Source organism: Papio anubis, chromosome 7 (assembly GCF_008728515.1).
Source record: "Papio anubis isolate 15944 chromosome 7, Panubis1.0, whole genome shotgun sequence".
Classification (NCBI taxonomy): domain Eukaryota; kingdom Metazoa; phylum Chordata; class Mammalia; order Primates; family Cercopithecidae; genus Papio; species Papio anubis.
Window position 1 is genome coordinate 54,443,176 of NC_044982.1, and position 15,380 is coordinate 54,458,555.

Consider the following 15,380-nt stretch of genomic DNA (forward strand, 5'->3'; position numbering starts at 1 on the left):
GGATTTTTTTTCCTCGGTTACCTCCTGCTGCCTAGTTTACCGATAGTTCACTGATTCGTGACATTCCTGGAGGCCTGCAGGAGATGACCCATCCATTGTCCCATCTCATAGCAGCTCTGGTTAACTGCCCTAGTGATCCGCTTGACCTTGATGAATGCAATTTGGATGAAGTGTTGAGATCAAGCTTATTAAACAGGAGCCATATGCGCCGCTAGCCAGGGTTAAGCCTGTGGCGACCGTGTTAGAGGAGCTTGGCCAGCTTGGTGCAGTCTAGTGACTGCCGTTGGCCTGCAGCTTCTCAGACTTAACCTCTGGGCCTTGGGATGAATGAGTTTTGGCTTGTTTTCTCCAGAGTCTCTTGGGATGTTGGGCAGATGCCATGGCTGCCCCTCATTTTCCCCAGATGACAATAGGGAGGGGCTGGGCTGCTTTACACTTAGAGCCAGCTAGGGACCTATGGGATGAACTGGAAGAACCGGGGAGAGACGAGAAAAATAGTGGCAAGGTATTATAACGTAAGAATCTAGGGCTCCAAAATCCCAGTGCCTTTCCATGCCATGCTGTGGGCTGGTGAAGTGGATGGTTGCAATGCCTTCTATTTGTCTTCTGTGTCTTCCTCTGCCTTGATCCTGGAAGACTCCACCTCAAGCCTGACACCTTGTGAACAACAGCAGCGCCATGCCCAGGCCCAGTATGCCCACCCTGGGGCCCGGTTCCACATCCCCCAATGCGACGAACAGGGCAACTTCCTGCCCCTGCAGTGTCACGGCAGCACTGGCTTCTGCTGGTGCGTAGACCCTGATGGTCATGAAGTTCCTGATACCCAGACTCCACCTGGCTCCACACCGCCTCACTGTGGACCACCACCAGGTGAGCTTAGGCCTGGGGCTAAAGAAGCAGAATGGCACTGGTGGCGGGTAGATCATAATTCCTGCCCAGACCATGCAGGCACAGGGCCAGTCACCATCCTTCATAGCCTCTTTCCTCCTGAGAAGACTTGAATAATAGTGCGTACATATATTCGTGTTTGTGTCATAAGGACATAGAGATATACAATACATGACACATGATCTGTTACACATTGGCCTCTTAGACCCTTGTCCAGTACAAACTGGAAGTTGAGATTGTGTATGTAGGTCAGACTGAGACCCACTACCTTAGACCTGTTACAGCATCTTAGAGAGATCTGACAGTTAGAAGATCTGGCCAGACTGGCGTTTTGATAAGAAGGAAAACTGCCTTCCTATGTAACTATCTCGCTTACCTCTGCCTTCTGAATGACAGGAAACAGTATGAAGGCTGTGTTAATATCAATAGGAAAAATAAGAAAAATGACACCTCCTGGTGGATCCAGCTAGTTTTCTCTAAACTGACAATCCCAGCCCTCTGTAACGTAGCCCAACATCTCAGAGGAGGCACAGGCATCTGGTTTTGGTTAGCCCACATACAATCTGAGAACATGCCTGCTACCATCTGAGCATTCCGCATCTGTCGGGCACGGTGATCAAGTGTTCACAGTCGATTCCAACAGCAGGCAGATAAGGCAACTTTCTGTTCCTTGCTGAATTATTCAGGGATGGGTAAAACTTTTTTCCTTAATCATTACAGAAAAACTTTATTTAATGAAGAGCATAGGATTGGCTTGATACCGTTTTAGCCAAAATGATTCCTATACAGCTTGCTATCCAAAGATCCATTTTTACTATCGAGAAAGGGTTCCATAAATACTAGTCTTGGCTTTTAATGTGTGAAAGTAAAAAGAACTGGAGAATTACCCCAATAGTTTTTTCCCCTTTTAATGGTGTTAATTGTTGCCCGGGTACGGTGGATCATGCCTGTAATCCCAGCACTTTGGGAGGCTGAGGCGGATGGATCACGAGGTCAAGAGATTGAGACCATCCTGGCCAACATGGTGAAACCCTGTCTCTACTAAAAATACAAAAATTAGCTGGGCGTCGTGACATGCACCTGTAGTCCCAGCTACTCGGGAGGCTGAGGCAGGAGAATCACTTGAACCCAGGAGGCGGAGGTTGCAGTAGGCTGAGATCGTCCACTGCACTCCAGCCTGGTAACAGAGTAAGACTGTTTAAAAATAAAAAAAAAATTTAAAAAGTCAGGTCTTGGTGGTTCCCAGATTCATATAGGTAAAAATTGGTAATGGCTTCATCCATAGTCCCTCTTTGTTTCTATTTTTAGGAAAAGATTTTAAAGGTCCAAAAAAGGTACAGAGAAATTCTATTTCCCTCATGCCTTCTCTTTGAAAATGTTCTAACTCCATCTGGGATTTGAAGAAATCAGATGGTTGGAAGGTGCCTTTGGGGAATGGTTCAGAATTCGATTAAATTTATTAAGACAGGCATATGTTCAGGACAATGATTTTAAAGGGGGAACCAAGAGACTGAGAAGTGAATGACGAAAATAGGGCCGTGTTCCCTTGTGCGGACTTTCTCCTGCCCACACACTCTCTTGGCACTGGTTTGGACCCGGCTGCTATCTCTGACTGGTCTCATCTTTGATGGGGTCAGCTTCAGGGAGGGTAAGGATGCTCTGTGCCCCCGATTTCAAAATACTTAAACTCCTGCCAACCAGAAGCACAAGAGAAAGACATTCATGGTTGGGTTGAAAAGTAGCAAATAGTAACGAATGAAAGGGATGCCTATGTATGAGTGATTTGAGACACCCATTTCCCAGGAGTTAGGTGCATCTCTTTGGAAGGCAAACACACAGCACAGGGTGGTCCCTTAAAGCAAAAAAGGATCCTTGGAGGTCTGAATGTGGAGCAGGGGTGGAGTTGGGAACTTCTCCAGGGAATCCTGCAGTGTTTGAGGAAGTAGCATTTCCCTCTCTGTGTTCCATTGAGACGCATTTGGGTGAAGAAGTCAGAGTCTTACTTCTCCACGGGGTCTTAAAAAGAGCTTTGCCTCCCATGGGTCATAAGCTACAGTGACAACTAAATGGCATTCGCTTCCCCCAACTCTGGTGAGTCGTGCAGTCGAGCTAGTTGGGTTTGAGCTCTGACAAGTTCATTCACAGTCTTTTGTGTTCCAAGAGGAACTGTAGGTGCTGGAGCCTGATCATAATGTTCCCAACTTTGTTCTTTGGAGTCATTGGAGGGTTTTGAGCAGAGTGACATGAAATGCCTTTATATTTTAAATGGACCATTCTGGCTGCTGCTAATTGAGTTTACACTGGTTTTGCAGAGAGTGAGGGCATAGAAGGGTGGAAGCAGGAAAACCAGTGGGAAGGCTGTTGCAGAAATCCCAGGGAGAGGATGAGGCTTTTGGACCAGGGTGAAGGGGGTACAGTAGTGAGAAGTAAAGATATTCTAAGTGGATTCTGAAGGTACCACTAAAAAAGAGTTTTTGATGAATCAGATGTGGATGGTGGAAGAAAGGAGGGTCAAGGATAATCAGGTCTGAGCAGTGGAAAAATGGAGGTGCCATTTACTCCTATGGGAAAGACTAGGGGAGCATCTGGTTTGATGGTGAAGGCAGGGGCTCAGTTTCTATCAGTTTCTGATTTCTATTATACATCTAAATGGTGGTAGCAAGTAGGATTATTGGCTATGTGATTCTGCAGACCGTACGCTTTAAGTTGCAGGAATTAAAAAGGAAGGAGAAGTACCTCCTCTTGTTTAAGTTCCTTTGGGTAGTCCTAACGTAAATGAGTAAGTTATCTCAATAACCTGCTGCAGCAGAGTCTGCTCAGAACCACCTGTATTTTGAACAAAGCTTCAATGGCACTGTGGAAGCAGCCTGGGAGGAAACTGCTTTGCAACCGAAGCCAGAAGGACTTTAAACACACAGAGAGCTGTGAGGGAGGGGATAAGAGGAGGATGCTGGAGAAAGAGGGGGAAAGGGCAACATGGCAGGAAGCTAGAGCCTGCAGGAAAAGATTCAGCTTTGAGATAATCCCAGGCGCAGGGTGGGTAAAGCACTTCTGGAAACTGGGCTCTGTAAGAACCATTTTTAAGCTGTTTGCCACCACCTCTGCTATACTTCACTACTAATTCCACTCAGTTTTACCTTTATTCCATGTAGTTTTCCAATGGGTAGACAGAGGGCGCCGTGGCATAGTTGGGCTTTTGGTAATACTTTCTAAGACGCACACTGGCCAGGCGCAAGATGGCCCTCTCCTCAGCAGGTCCTGGAGCTTGAAGCTTGAAGCAAGTGGGGAATGAATACAAATTGGCTTTAAGCATCACCTCGGCCACTGAGTCCCCAAGGATCACCTGCACAAATGCTCCGTCAGCAGAGGTGCCCGAGGTGCAGGCAGGATGGGCCTTGTGGGCCTCTCCTGGCCAGAGGGAGATCATGCCCCTTCCCAGGCTGAGTGAGCTGCACTGCTGACCTTACCTCCTCTTATTCTCTCTTGATGTGGCTGGGCCTTGATGACATACCCTCCTGGCAGGAAAGAAGCATCAGACGATCTCTTTCTGATTCCCATGGTAGAGTACTTAGAACACATTTGCTTCCCAAGTTTGGTGTCCACGGGCTTGGCTGAGACCTGGACAGTAGGAGAAGGAAGGCCAGGAGGCCAGGCATGGGGTCTCGAGCTACATTTTGCATTCTGTCCTTGGCTCACAATCAAAGGCTTTTCTTCTTCCCTCTTCCCCATCTGCTCAGAGCCCACCCAGAGGCCCCCGACCATCTGTGAGCGCTGGAGGGAAAACCTGCTGGAGCACTACGGCGGCACCCCCCGGGATGACCAGTATGTGCCCCAGTGCGATGACCTGGGCCACTTCACGCCCCTGCAGTGCCATGGAAAGAGCGACTTCTGCTGGTGTGTCGACAAAGATGGCAGAGAGGTGCAGGGCACCCGCTCCCAGCCAGGCACCACCCCTGCGTGTAAGCACCGGGCTGCCCCCGCTCCCCTCAGCTGAACTTAAGGCCTTTGCTAGGGATGCTATCTGCTGTGGTGAAGTAGGGGGACGTGTTGGGGTCACCAGGTCTAATGAAAGAAGTCACTACGTGCTATGTTGATTTATAATCTGGTCCACGCAAGATCCCAATTTGCGTTTGGTGTCTGGTTTTTGTCATTAACAGTTTCCATAATTGGAACATCTGCAACTCGGTTCAGCAGGCAGTTACTCCCCCTTCCAAGCCCAGGGCAACAGGGGACACGTGTCACTCTGGAGTCCTAAAAGGAAGCTGACACAGTGCTGGCTCTGTGTTTTTTTTCTTTCTTGAAAAACAAAAAACCTGTTCTGCTTTGTTCTGAGGGAAGTGTTTTGCTGCCTTCTTCCCTGGTAAATGGCAGATTTACATAATTGATCCTTAAAAAAACCCTAGAAATTAAAATTTCTTTTGAAGAACATCTGGAGCACATCTGCATTGGGCAAAGAACTTTTGATATTTTTGGAGGCTCTGGTATGTGGTAAAGTAACTTTTCTTCCCATCTCCCTGCCTGCCTTTGTTCCCCTTCCTCCTCTCCCACCCTCTCTCCCACAGGTATACCCACCGTCGCTCCACCCATGGTCCGGCCCACGCCCCGGCCAGATGTGACCCCTCCATCTGTGGGCACCTTCCTGCTCTATACCCAGGGCCAGCAGATTGGCTACTTGCCCCTCAATGGCACCAGGCTTCAGAAGGATGCAGCCAAGACCCTGCTGTCTCTGCATGTAAAGTGGATTTCTGCTGTGGGGGGCGGGGGCTGCGTGGCTTTCCCAGTGGGAGCCACCTCACAGGCCCTGTTGCGGTGCAGTGGACTGGGGCAGGGAAGTCCTGGAGGGTTTCTGAGCTGCAGCCCATTGGCATGGGCCTGATGCCACCACCACAGAACCAGGGCTCTCTGTTGCTGGGGGTCACCTGTCACTGACTAAGGCTGTGCTCTGGTTTGTTCATGGGGTTTCAGATATATGGAAAGGGAACTGTAGACTTGTCAGCATATGGAGGCTGTATGGTGATCCAAGGGAAAATGGACAGATTCTTACCCTAAGTCCTCAGGGTTCTCTGTATGTCATAACATCTCCATAGAAATCCTGGAAATCAAAGTGACAGGAGGACTAGCCACAAGGTGTGGTGTCTGCGATTTGTTGGGGACTCCCAAGTTGGAAGTCAGTTAATGACTGTCTCACCGCTGCAGCCCTTCCCTTTCACTTTGGTTCTGTCCCTTTGACCCACTTCTTTCCTAAGCTTCCCTGACTCTAGATGAAAACTTGAGGTGTGTGTGTGACGCTGGGAGAGGAGTGGATGGCGCCTTCCCCAGGGGATGCTTGATGCTTCCTGAGCCAGCAGCCTCCCTAATGCAAGGCACCCCATTCTGGGGAGAGGGTTTTCTCTAAAATGGGGGAAAAACAAGGGTAGCTCTCTAGAACGGCATCGACACAGTGGAAAATCATCTAATTCCATTGTTGAACTTCACACTCCAGGCACTTGCTCATCCATAAGAAAGAATAGTACGGCATTCATGTTTACATTTACTTCTGTAAATGAATGACTTATTTGGTTCCAGAAAAGCTTAGAAACAGCCAGTGTTTTAGGAAGAGATGTGTTCTTTTTAAGATTCGAGTTTTTGGGTCCTATCCCCTCCCCCAAGAAAACTCTCACATTGTTTTGTAAAACTTTCTCTGGAAGAGGTAGAGACTAAGAAGTTGACATCACTTTAAGCTAACCTTCTTTTATTCTAGTCAAGTCATAGAGCTTGATTGCCTTTCTGAACATGCCCCTGACCGGGACAGGGTGGTGATGGTAGTGGTAGTGGAACTGAAAGAAATGGGACATGGGTTATTTGCACATTTTAGGGAAATTTACTTAAAGGAAAAAACTGGGACGTTTTCTCTAACCTGAGGTTATGACATGGGTTTATGAATCCCATGATTCCCTGGGTTAATGGAAGCTCATTTCAACGTGTACTTTTGCCTGGGACAAATGACCTTTTAATTTTCAAATAAAAGTGTAGTTGACCTTAGCCCTCCCCTCCCGCCCCCCCCCCCCACTGGAGCCAAATCCCGTTTTGTACAATCTTTCTTGTGCTGACTATGCTCCCAGGGGGCGTAAGTGAAGCCAAGCCCCAGGAGGCTGTTAGGCAAGGCAGGAACTTGTATGACCTCAGGGACAGCCAGATAATCCCTGAATGTTGGCTTCTCAGAGCAGGAGCCTGGATTGAACACTGAACAAAGCAAGTTCTGCATGGAGTTGTAGAAAAATGTCAGACTCAGCATTTTTTTTTAAAGACTCGTTTATTTAGCAATGAGGAGAGACCTCACTAGCCAGAGGTTGGATGACCACTACTCCCTAGTTCCTTAACCCAACAAATTATAGACTTTTTCCTTCTTTTGAGACAGGGTGTAGCTCTGTTGCCCAGGCTGGAGTTCAGTGGCACCATCTCGGCTTGCTGCAGCCTTGACCCTCCTGGGCTCAAGCGATCCTCCCACCTCAGCCTCCTGAGTAGCTGGGACTACAGGTGCGTGCCACCATGCCCAGTCAATTTTTTTTGTTTTTTAGACGGGGTCTCACTATGTTGCTGTCTCAAACTCCTGGGCTCAAGCAATCCTCCTGCTTTGGCCTCCCAACGGACAGGAATTACAGGCGTGTCACTGTGCCTGGCTATACTTCAATACAGGATATAACCAATGTCTTGTCTCCTTCTAAGAGTCTGGGGCAAGAGTATAGGTGATTGCACTTCAGGTAGAGGAAAGATCTCATATTCACAGAGGAGGGGAGAGTAGATTTTGTTGGCATATAGTGGCAAGTTTTATTAAGGCTCTTGGAAAAGTGCTGATGACATTGGGATTCAGTTTTTACCCAGTAAAATATTAAAAACTTATTTTGCTTAAGGCCATATCCTCTAATTACTGAAGGAGCTGGTTTTCTTTTTTTAAATCAGTCATAATAGCACTTATTGAAGGGCTTACTGTATAACAATTACTAATTAGGAGACTTTACAAGCATTTACAGTATTTTTATAGAAACCATATGAAGCAGGTACACTATTGGCCTCATTTTGCAAATGAGACAAAGGCATAGAGAGGTTAAATGCCCAAAGCCGCATGGCTAGTAAGTGGCTGAGCCTGGATATCACCCCAGAGTGCCCACATGTCCAGCTACTCTGCTCTGCTGCCTGCAGGATCACAGTGCAGTGTTGCTCAGTGCAGCTGTGCATGAGCAAGGCAGCTGAGTGTGAACAAAGGGGAAATGTAACCTAATTCTTCTATGATTGGGTGCACAAAGGGCTCCATAATCGTGGGGATTGATTACGACTGCCGGGAGAGGATGGTGTACTGGACAGATGTCGCTGGACGGACAATCAGCCGTGCCAGTCTGGAACTGGGAGCAGAGCCTGAGACGATCGTGAATTCAGGTCAGCAGCTTCACTCAGCAGAGTCTGCATTTCATTTGATTCTACAGTCACTTGTCTACTTTATGCTGAAGTCTCCCGTCGATTTTTCTCTACTAAGGGAGGTTAAGTTTTAGGCAAGTCATTTTATTGAGCTGTATAAGACTAGCCCCTCTGTAAGCAAACACCTTCATACATAAGGAATGAAATAGGTGATTCCTACTGTGAGCGATTCTCAAAAGAAAAGAACTCATGGTAAGAATTCGGGATGAGGCCTTAGATTATTCAGTCTGGCTCTGGCACTGTGGATGCTGGCTGTCATCAAACTGGTAGGTCTGGTCTAGAAGCTAGAGGTAGTAGAATATGTAACAAAAGTACTTGTTTCTCTATTAACCTGGTTCTTGGGGACTTAGAGCCACTTGGGCTTTGTTTTCCCCTGCTGACCCCCTGCCCCACCCCATTCCTGGAGGGCTTCAGGTTTGCCCTCCATTTCCAGTCCTGACTTTGCTTTATTTCCAGGTCTGATAAGCCCTGAAGGACTTGCCATCGACCACATCCGCAGAACAATGTACTGGACGGACAGTGTCATGGATAAGATAGAGAGCGCCCTGCTGGATGGCTCTGAGCGCAAGGTCCTCTTCCACACAGATCTGGTGAATCCCCGCGCCATCGCTGTGGATCCAATCCGAGGGTCAGCTGGGCTTCCCTAATTCTCCTCTTACCTGTAGATCCTGATGTGAAGCCCTTGGGTTTTAAATAGTGTGAGGAAGGTCAGAACAAGAGTGTGTGAAAGCTCAAATGCATTCCTGTAACAAAGATTTACTGAGGATCTACTAGGCGTCAGGACTTGCTCTAGGAAAAGACAAGGTCTGTTCTTTCATGGCCTTATATTCTATTAGGAGGACACAAGACTGTATAAACAGTATTAGTCTGTGATGTGATATGCAGAAAATTCAGATCGTGTTGTGAGAATTAGGGCTACTCTGAATCAAATGATCAGGCAAGGTCTCAGATGACACTTAAACTGGAAGTGAAGTGGGACTCCTCCAGCAGCACATTTAGAAACCAGGGTTGAAGCCCACGGTAGGGCTGACCTACATCAAGTGACATTAACCAAAGCTCAGGCAGCACCTCTGGCCTCAGTGTTGCTGTAGCAGAAATCAAGATAAACATTTTCCCTGTCTGTGATAATTGCTAAGGTCATCAAATGTGACATACAGGATTTGTTCAGTGTCTCAGTACTTGTTAGAACCACGGTGAATTTTTATATCTTGAGAAACTCTTGCCATGTTTAAGTGGAGTTTCTGTGAAATGAAATTCCCTGACGCCCTTCAAATCAATAAAGAAAACCTTCAGCTTTTAATTTTCAGGTAAGCGCTTTTTGACTATGAAATACTTAGTGCAGAGCCTCAAAGGTGGTTTCAAACTTTGGGTTCTACACAAAGGAAAAGGTGTATCTCTATTCCAGTTGACTTAACAACATGAATTAATAGCCCTCTTAAAAACTCTTTCCATAGGCTTGCCTTTCTGACATTTGGAAGGTTTTTTTTTTTTTAAAAACAAGGTCTTGCTTTGTCACTGAGGCTGGAGTGCAGTGGCACAATCTCGGCTAACTGCAAACTCTGCCTCCTGAGTAACTGGGATTACAGGCATGTTGCCACCATGTCCAGCTAATTTTTGTATTTTTAGTCGAGACAGGGTTTTGCCATTTTGGTCTCCAACTCCTGACCCTGGGTGATCCACCCGCCTTGGGTTCCCAAAGTGGCTGGGATTACAGGCATGAGACACTGTGTCTGGCCCCTCATTCCTTCTTGGTACTTGACCTGAAAACTGGGGAGAGCTGCCATCCTGTAAGCAATGATACCTTGGCCATGTCTCTGGAGTCTGGGTAAAAAGCATACTTTTAAGCTGAAATCCACAACACAGCCAAGATGAAAGTAGAATTTTCTTATCCAGACAGCAAATAGAAATGCTAAAGGACTTAATTTTTAATGAAAAGAAAACCCACCTTGAACCAGGTTTCAATAAAACACATGTATTACATCTCCCTGAACTGCTTAACAGAATGGTTGTCAAGCCTTCCTGCATATTTCTCATTTGCTTTCTATAGATTTCACCTTGACAACTTTCTTCCTCTGGCAATCCCCAAATAATCTATACCAAATACCTGTGTGAGCTTATTTCAGATGTTTTTGATGATATTAAATCATTTTGGGGAGGAGACTGATCAGAAGGGATGAAGGAATGATATGCATGCTTTACCTTCTGGCCACCTCCACCTTAGCACAAAGTGGAAACTGCTTTCTGGCTTTTGCTCTCAGCTTCTCTCTGCTTCTCTCTGCTTCATCTATTGGGCATAAGGGATGAAATTCACAACAGGGGTGTAACCTATGGTTTCTTCTCTCTCTGAGGTTCTCTATAGCTCAACTGCTTTATTCAAAGCTTCTATAGCTTTTATAAAACAGTATTTTATAAAAAGTGCTTTCAACATTATTTCTGCTCTATAAACCTGTTTCCTTATAATAATCTATTTCCACTTAATAGGACCATATTATTTCCTAGTTAGTATCTGTTATGAATATCTTTCATTTTTAACATGGCATTTAAAAGGTAAAGTGCTTAATTTAAAAGGCTTCCATCCCTGGGTGCCAGGTACAGGACAACCGAGATTCCCCTTCAAGTACTAAATTGTATTTTTGGCAGAAAAAGAACAGTTTCCCTCTAAAATCCCTGGTCCACGTCTCTTCAAGTTCCACAGTTTATATCGAAGCCATTCCTAACAGCTATCTTTGTTTCTATTCTAAACCCAAGATTCAATTCAAGATTTCAACAAACAGAGGGTTTTGGGGCAGTTGAGTCAAGGGGGGTATCTTGGAGGCAGGGATTCTGATAGTAGGATTCTGAGAGTAGTTTAGTAATGACTTCTTCCGCATAGTTACAATAATCAGAAAACCGTGTGACACAGGTAAAAGTGGAATATGGCTGTGTTGCCTCTAGAGCTGTGTAACAAATTGCCCAAACCCTCAGCAGTTTAAGACAACATTTAGTCTCACAGTTTCTGTGAGTCAGGAGTCTTCACTGAGCTCCTCAGGGATGGAGTCTCTCACAAGGCTGCAATCAGGTAATGGCCAAACTGCAGTGATCTCAAGGCTCAGCTTGGGGAAGACACTAGTCCAAGCATGCTCACATGGGTTGTAGGCAGGACTAATGTCTCTGGCCAACAGCCCTCAAGAACATCAGTTCCTTGGCACATGTTCCTCTTTATAGGGTAGGTTGCAACATGGCATCCAACTTCCCTCAAAGGGAGCGAGAGAGAGCACCTAAGGCAGAAACCAGTTTTTGAGACCTAATATTGGCCTATCACTTCTGCTATACTCTACTCACTAGAAGCAGCAAGATACTAAATAATGCAGCCCAAACTCAAAGGGATTGCTTAAGACTATAATACACGAGGAGATGGAGATCACTGCGGGCTGCTTAGATGCTGACTACCACAGGCTACATAGCTATTCTTTTACAATCTTGATTTTTAACTTACAGCAACTTGTACTGGACAGACTGGAATAGAGAAGCTCCTAAAATTGAAACATCATCTTTAGATGGAGAAAACAGAAGAATTCTGATCAATACAGACATTGGATTGCCCAATGGCTTAACCTTTGACCCTTTCTCTAAACTGCTCTGCTGGGCAGATGCAGGTAATACTACTGATGGAATGCAGATAACCCCTCATTATAGTGAGTGTGAGCACTAATAGACTGTACTACAAAATCAAATCCCATCACTTAGATCTTTTGGTTTAAACACATTTCTAACAGTACAGCACATAATCTCCTTTCTTTGTTCTGTAAACTTTTAAGTACTATTAAATGAGTCTTAAAATGAACTTTCTGGGGTTTGGGTAGAGGGAAGGCTATATCAAGCTAATTTGTACTGCTTGCCTCACCATGAGTGCTTGGCATATTTTTAATGGTTAAAAGAAATATTAGCCACTGTTGAACTGACAAACTGAATTGAAGTTATTCTTCTGGTGCGGGGAGAGTGGGTCACTATAACTTACCTATAAACATCTGTTATAATGCTAAAGACATTCTTTGAAAAGTGTTGTAGCAGGGCGGCTTCCTTCGGTAATAGCATGGGTATCAGCAACCCAAATTTGTTTGCTTTCATCAGCACAATTGAAAAAATGCTGTGTGTCTAGCTCTATACTAAAGAATACGAAAAAGACTGTTCTTGAATTTGTAATCTAATAAAAGGGCCTATAATGCACATAGGTCACTTTTATAACCCAGTTGTTTAAAACAAGTTACATTTCTTAGGCCGGGCGCGGTGGCTCAAGCCTGTAATCCCAGCACTTTGGGAGGCCGAGACGGGCGGATCACGAGGTCAGGAGATCGAGACCATCCTGGCTAACACAGTGAAACCTCGTCTCTACTAAAAATACAAAAACTTAGTCGGGCGAGGTGGCAGGCGCCTGTAGTCCCAGCTACTCGGGAGGCTGAGGCAGGAGGATGGCGTAAACCCGGGAGGCGGAGCTTGCAGTGAGCTGAGATCCAGCCACTGCACTCCAGCCTGGGTGACAGAGCGAGACTCCATCTCAAAAAAAAAAAAAAAAAAAAAAAAAAGTTACATTTCTTAAAAGTATTTGAAATTTAAATCAGGGCTCCATGAGAAATGTGAAACTTGGAAATTCTTGGTTTAGTTATTATAAAAATTTTTAAGACTGATTCCTTTACACTGAAATATGTTACCATTTTAGTCACTTTTTTCCTCCTACCTAGAAAATATTTTTAAAATACTAAGGATTTTGGTTAAAAGGCTGCCTCCGTAATTATACACATGGCTTACAAAGGGCAAGTATTTACCCAGATGTTATAATTTATAAGCTAAGGCTTGAAATCACACAAATTATAAAAATAATTACGTCTAATGCCCTACTTAGGCAGAAACTTACCAGATTTCAGTAAATGCAATCCTGTCTTCCAAAAAAGGATTGAAAGTTTGAATCTCTACTAAAAACTGGAATGCTATCCAACAAACTGGAGATGAGTAATAGGACAGGTAATATTACAGTTGTTAATCTATGACTGCAATGGAAGTAAAATATCTTATTTCCCCGTTCTTCCATTGTTTTCTTGGAGAAGGAATCTGTCATTCATTTTTGGCAAAGCAACTTATTACTCCGTGGTGTAAAAGGACCTCATTTTCCCCCTTTGTTTTAAAAGGAACCAAAAAACTGGAGTGCACACTACCTGATGGAACTGGACGGCGTGTCATTCACAACAACCTCAAGTACCCCTTCAGCATCGTAAGCTATGCAGATCACTTCTACCACACAGACTGGAGGAGGTGAGCCCCACACATTCTGGACAAGCCTGAAAAGGCCAACTGTTCCAGAGGACACGCCACTTGTTTTACGAAAAGTCAGTACGTGACTTTACTCAGTAAGACCTCTGAGGCTTTTGTTTTGTCACCTCCTCATTGGCAGATAAGATCCTTCAAGGATGTTTCTTTTCATCCTTTCATGTTTTTGAAATCATCCTTTTACTTCACCCAGAAATTGAATGGTATTGATCATGTATAGCTTAAAAAGTAGCAAAGCTATTTGATAATGAACTATCTCAAAAGGAAGCATATTAATCTAAATATGTTCTTTAGAGAGTAAGACTACCCTTGATACCATGAACTATATTGAATATAGGGCTTAAGTTGGTTTTTGACTAACACTGTGGACATATTATCTGAGATAGCGAAAAATACTATTTAGACGAGCTCTCAAATGAGGAACGGTGGAACATTAAAGTCTAGGCTCTTTACCCCATGCCCTACAAATCTGATTTGATAGCTCATCATGTGATTGTAACATGCAGCTAGAGATGACCAACAGATTTAGAGCAATGGTCCCTCAAACTTCAGTGTGGCTTTAGCATCAGCCCTTGGACAGAGAAAGCTGCCAGAAATTTTCCTCTATTGCAACTCACTTTTTGTAGCTAACTTCTTAATCTTGTAAATGACTCTCCCTGAATTCACTCTTCCTTTCTGTCACCAGAGATGGTGTTGTATCAGTAAATAAACATAGTGGCCAGTTTACTGATGAGTATCTCCCAGAACAACGATCTCACCTCTACGGGATAACTGCAGTCTACCCCTACTGCCCAACAGGTAAAAAATATGCTTTAGGATGCTCCTTTAAATTAGCAGGGTAGAGAAGGGGGGGATATATATGGTATTTGATTACCCCTGCTGCCTGTGACACTGCCACCATTGCTTTCTTCCTGCCCTGAGGGCCAGTCTTTACTACCTTAAATCTACCTAGTTTATACACAAAATGCAAAGACTTGCTGTTGCAACAATATACTCACCCACCACCCTCTCCCACCCCCGCTCTTCTCTCACAGGAAGAAAGTAAATACAGTAATGTAAAGGAAGACTTGGAGTTTACAATCAGAACCTGGACCCTGAAGAACAGTGACTGCAAAGGCAAAGAAAGTAAAAAAGGAATTGGCCATTAGACGTTCCTGAACATACAAGATGAACATTATTTAGTGCAAAAAGACTTTTGTGAAAAGTTGATACCTCAATCTTTACTACTGTATTTTTAAAAATGAAGGTTATTGCAAGTTTAAAAAGGTAATAGAATTTTAACTGTTGCTTTAAAGCAACTTCTTGTAAACACTTATCATTAATATTTAAAAGGTCAAATTCATTCAACTAAGAGTTTAAGACTCTAAATGTGATTTTTGCTATGAATTCCTTCTGGCCAAGAAATTAAAGCACATGTGATCAATATAAAAATACAATCCTAAACCTTGACAGTTGGAGAAGCCAATGCAGAACTGATGGGAAAGGACCAATTATTTATAGTTTCCCAACAAAAGTTCTAAAATTTTTTACCTCTGCATCAGTGCATTTCTATTTATATCAAAAGGTGCTAAAATGATTCAGTTTGCATTTTCTGATCCTGTAGTGCCTCTATAGAAGTACCCACAGAAAGTATCACATTTATAAATACCAAAGATGTAACAGTTTTAAAATTTTCTAGATTACTCCAATAAAGTGTTTTAAGTTTTCTTATGACTTAAGGATCTATATTGTCTCTAGGA

At 44.4% G+C, this 15,380-nt stretch overlaps 1 protein-coding gene across 4 annotated transcripts in view; it reads left to right on the top strand.

The window, feature by feature from the left end:
* Window positions 1-15,347, top strand: part of NID2 (nidogen 2) — a 63,621-nt gene extending 48,274 nt beyond the window's left edge. For all 4 annotated transcript variants that reach the window (XM_009211538.4, XM_009211539.4, XM_003901792.5 and 1 more), the window contains 9 exons: window positions 637-870; window positions 4,626-4,847; window positions 5,451-5,620; window positions 8,172-8,301; window positions 8,797-8,968; window positions 11,818-11,975; window positions 13,503-13,626; window positions 14,327-14,439; window positions 14,676-15,347. In XM_009211538.4, the coding sequence (XP_009209802.1) occupies window positions 637-870; window positions 4,626-4,847; window positions 5,451-5,620; window positions 8,172-8,301; window positions 8,797-8,968; window positions 11,818-11,975; window positions 13,503-13,626; window positions 14,327-14,439; window positions 14,676-14,686 (1,334 nt within the window). In that variant the 3' untranslated portion in view covers window positions 14,687-15,347. The remainder of the gene's footprint in view (window positions 1-636; window positions 871-4,625; window positions 4,848-5,450; window positions 5,621-8,171; window positions 8,302-8,796; window positions 8,969-11,817; window positions 11,976-13,502; window positions 13,627-14,326; window positions 14,440-14,675) is intronic.
* Window positions 15,348-15,380: the final 33 nt, after the last annotated feature.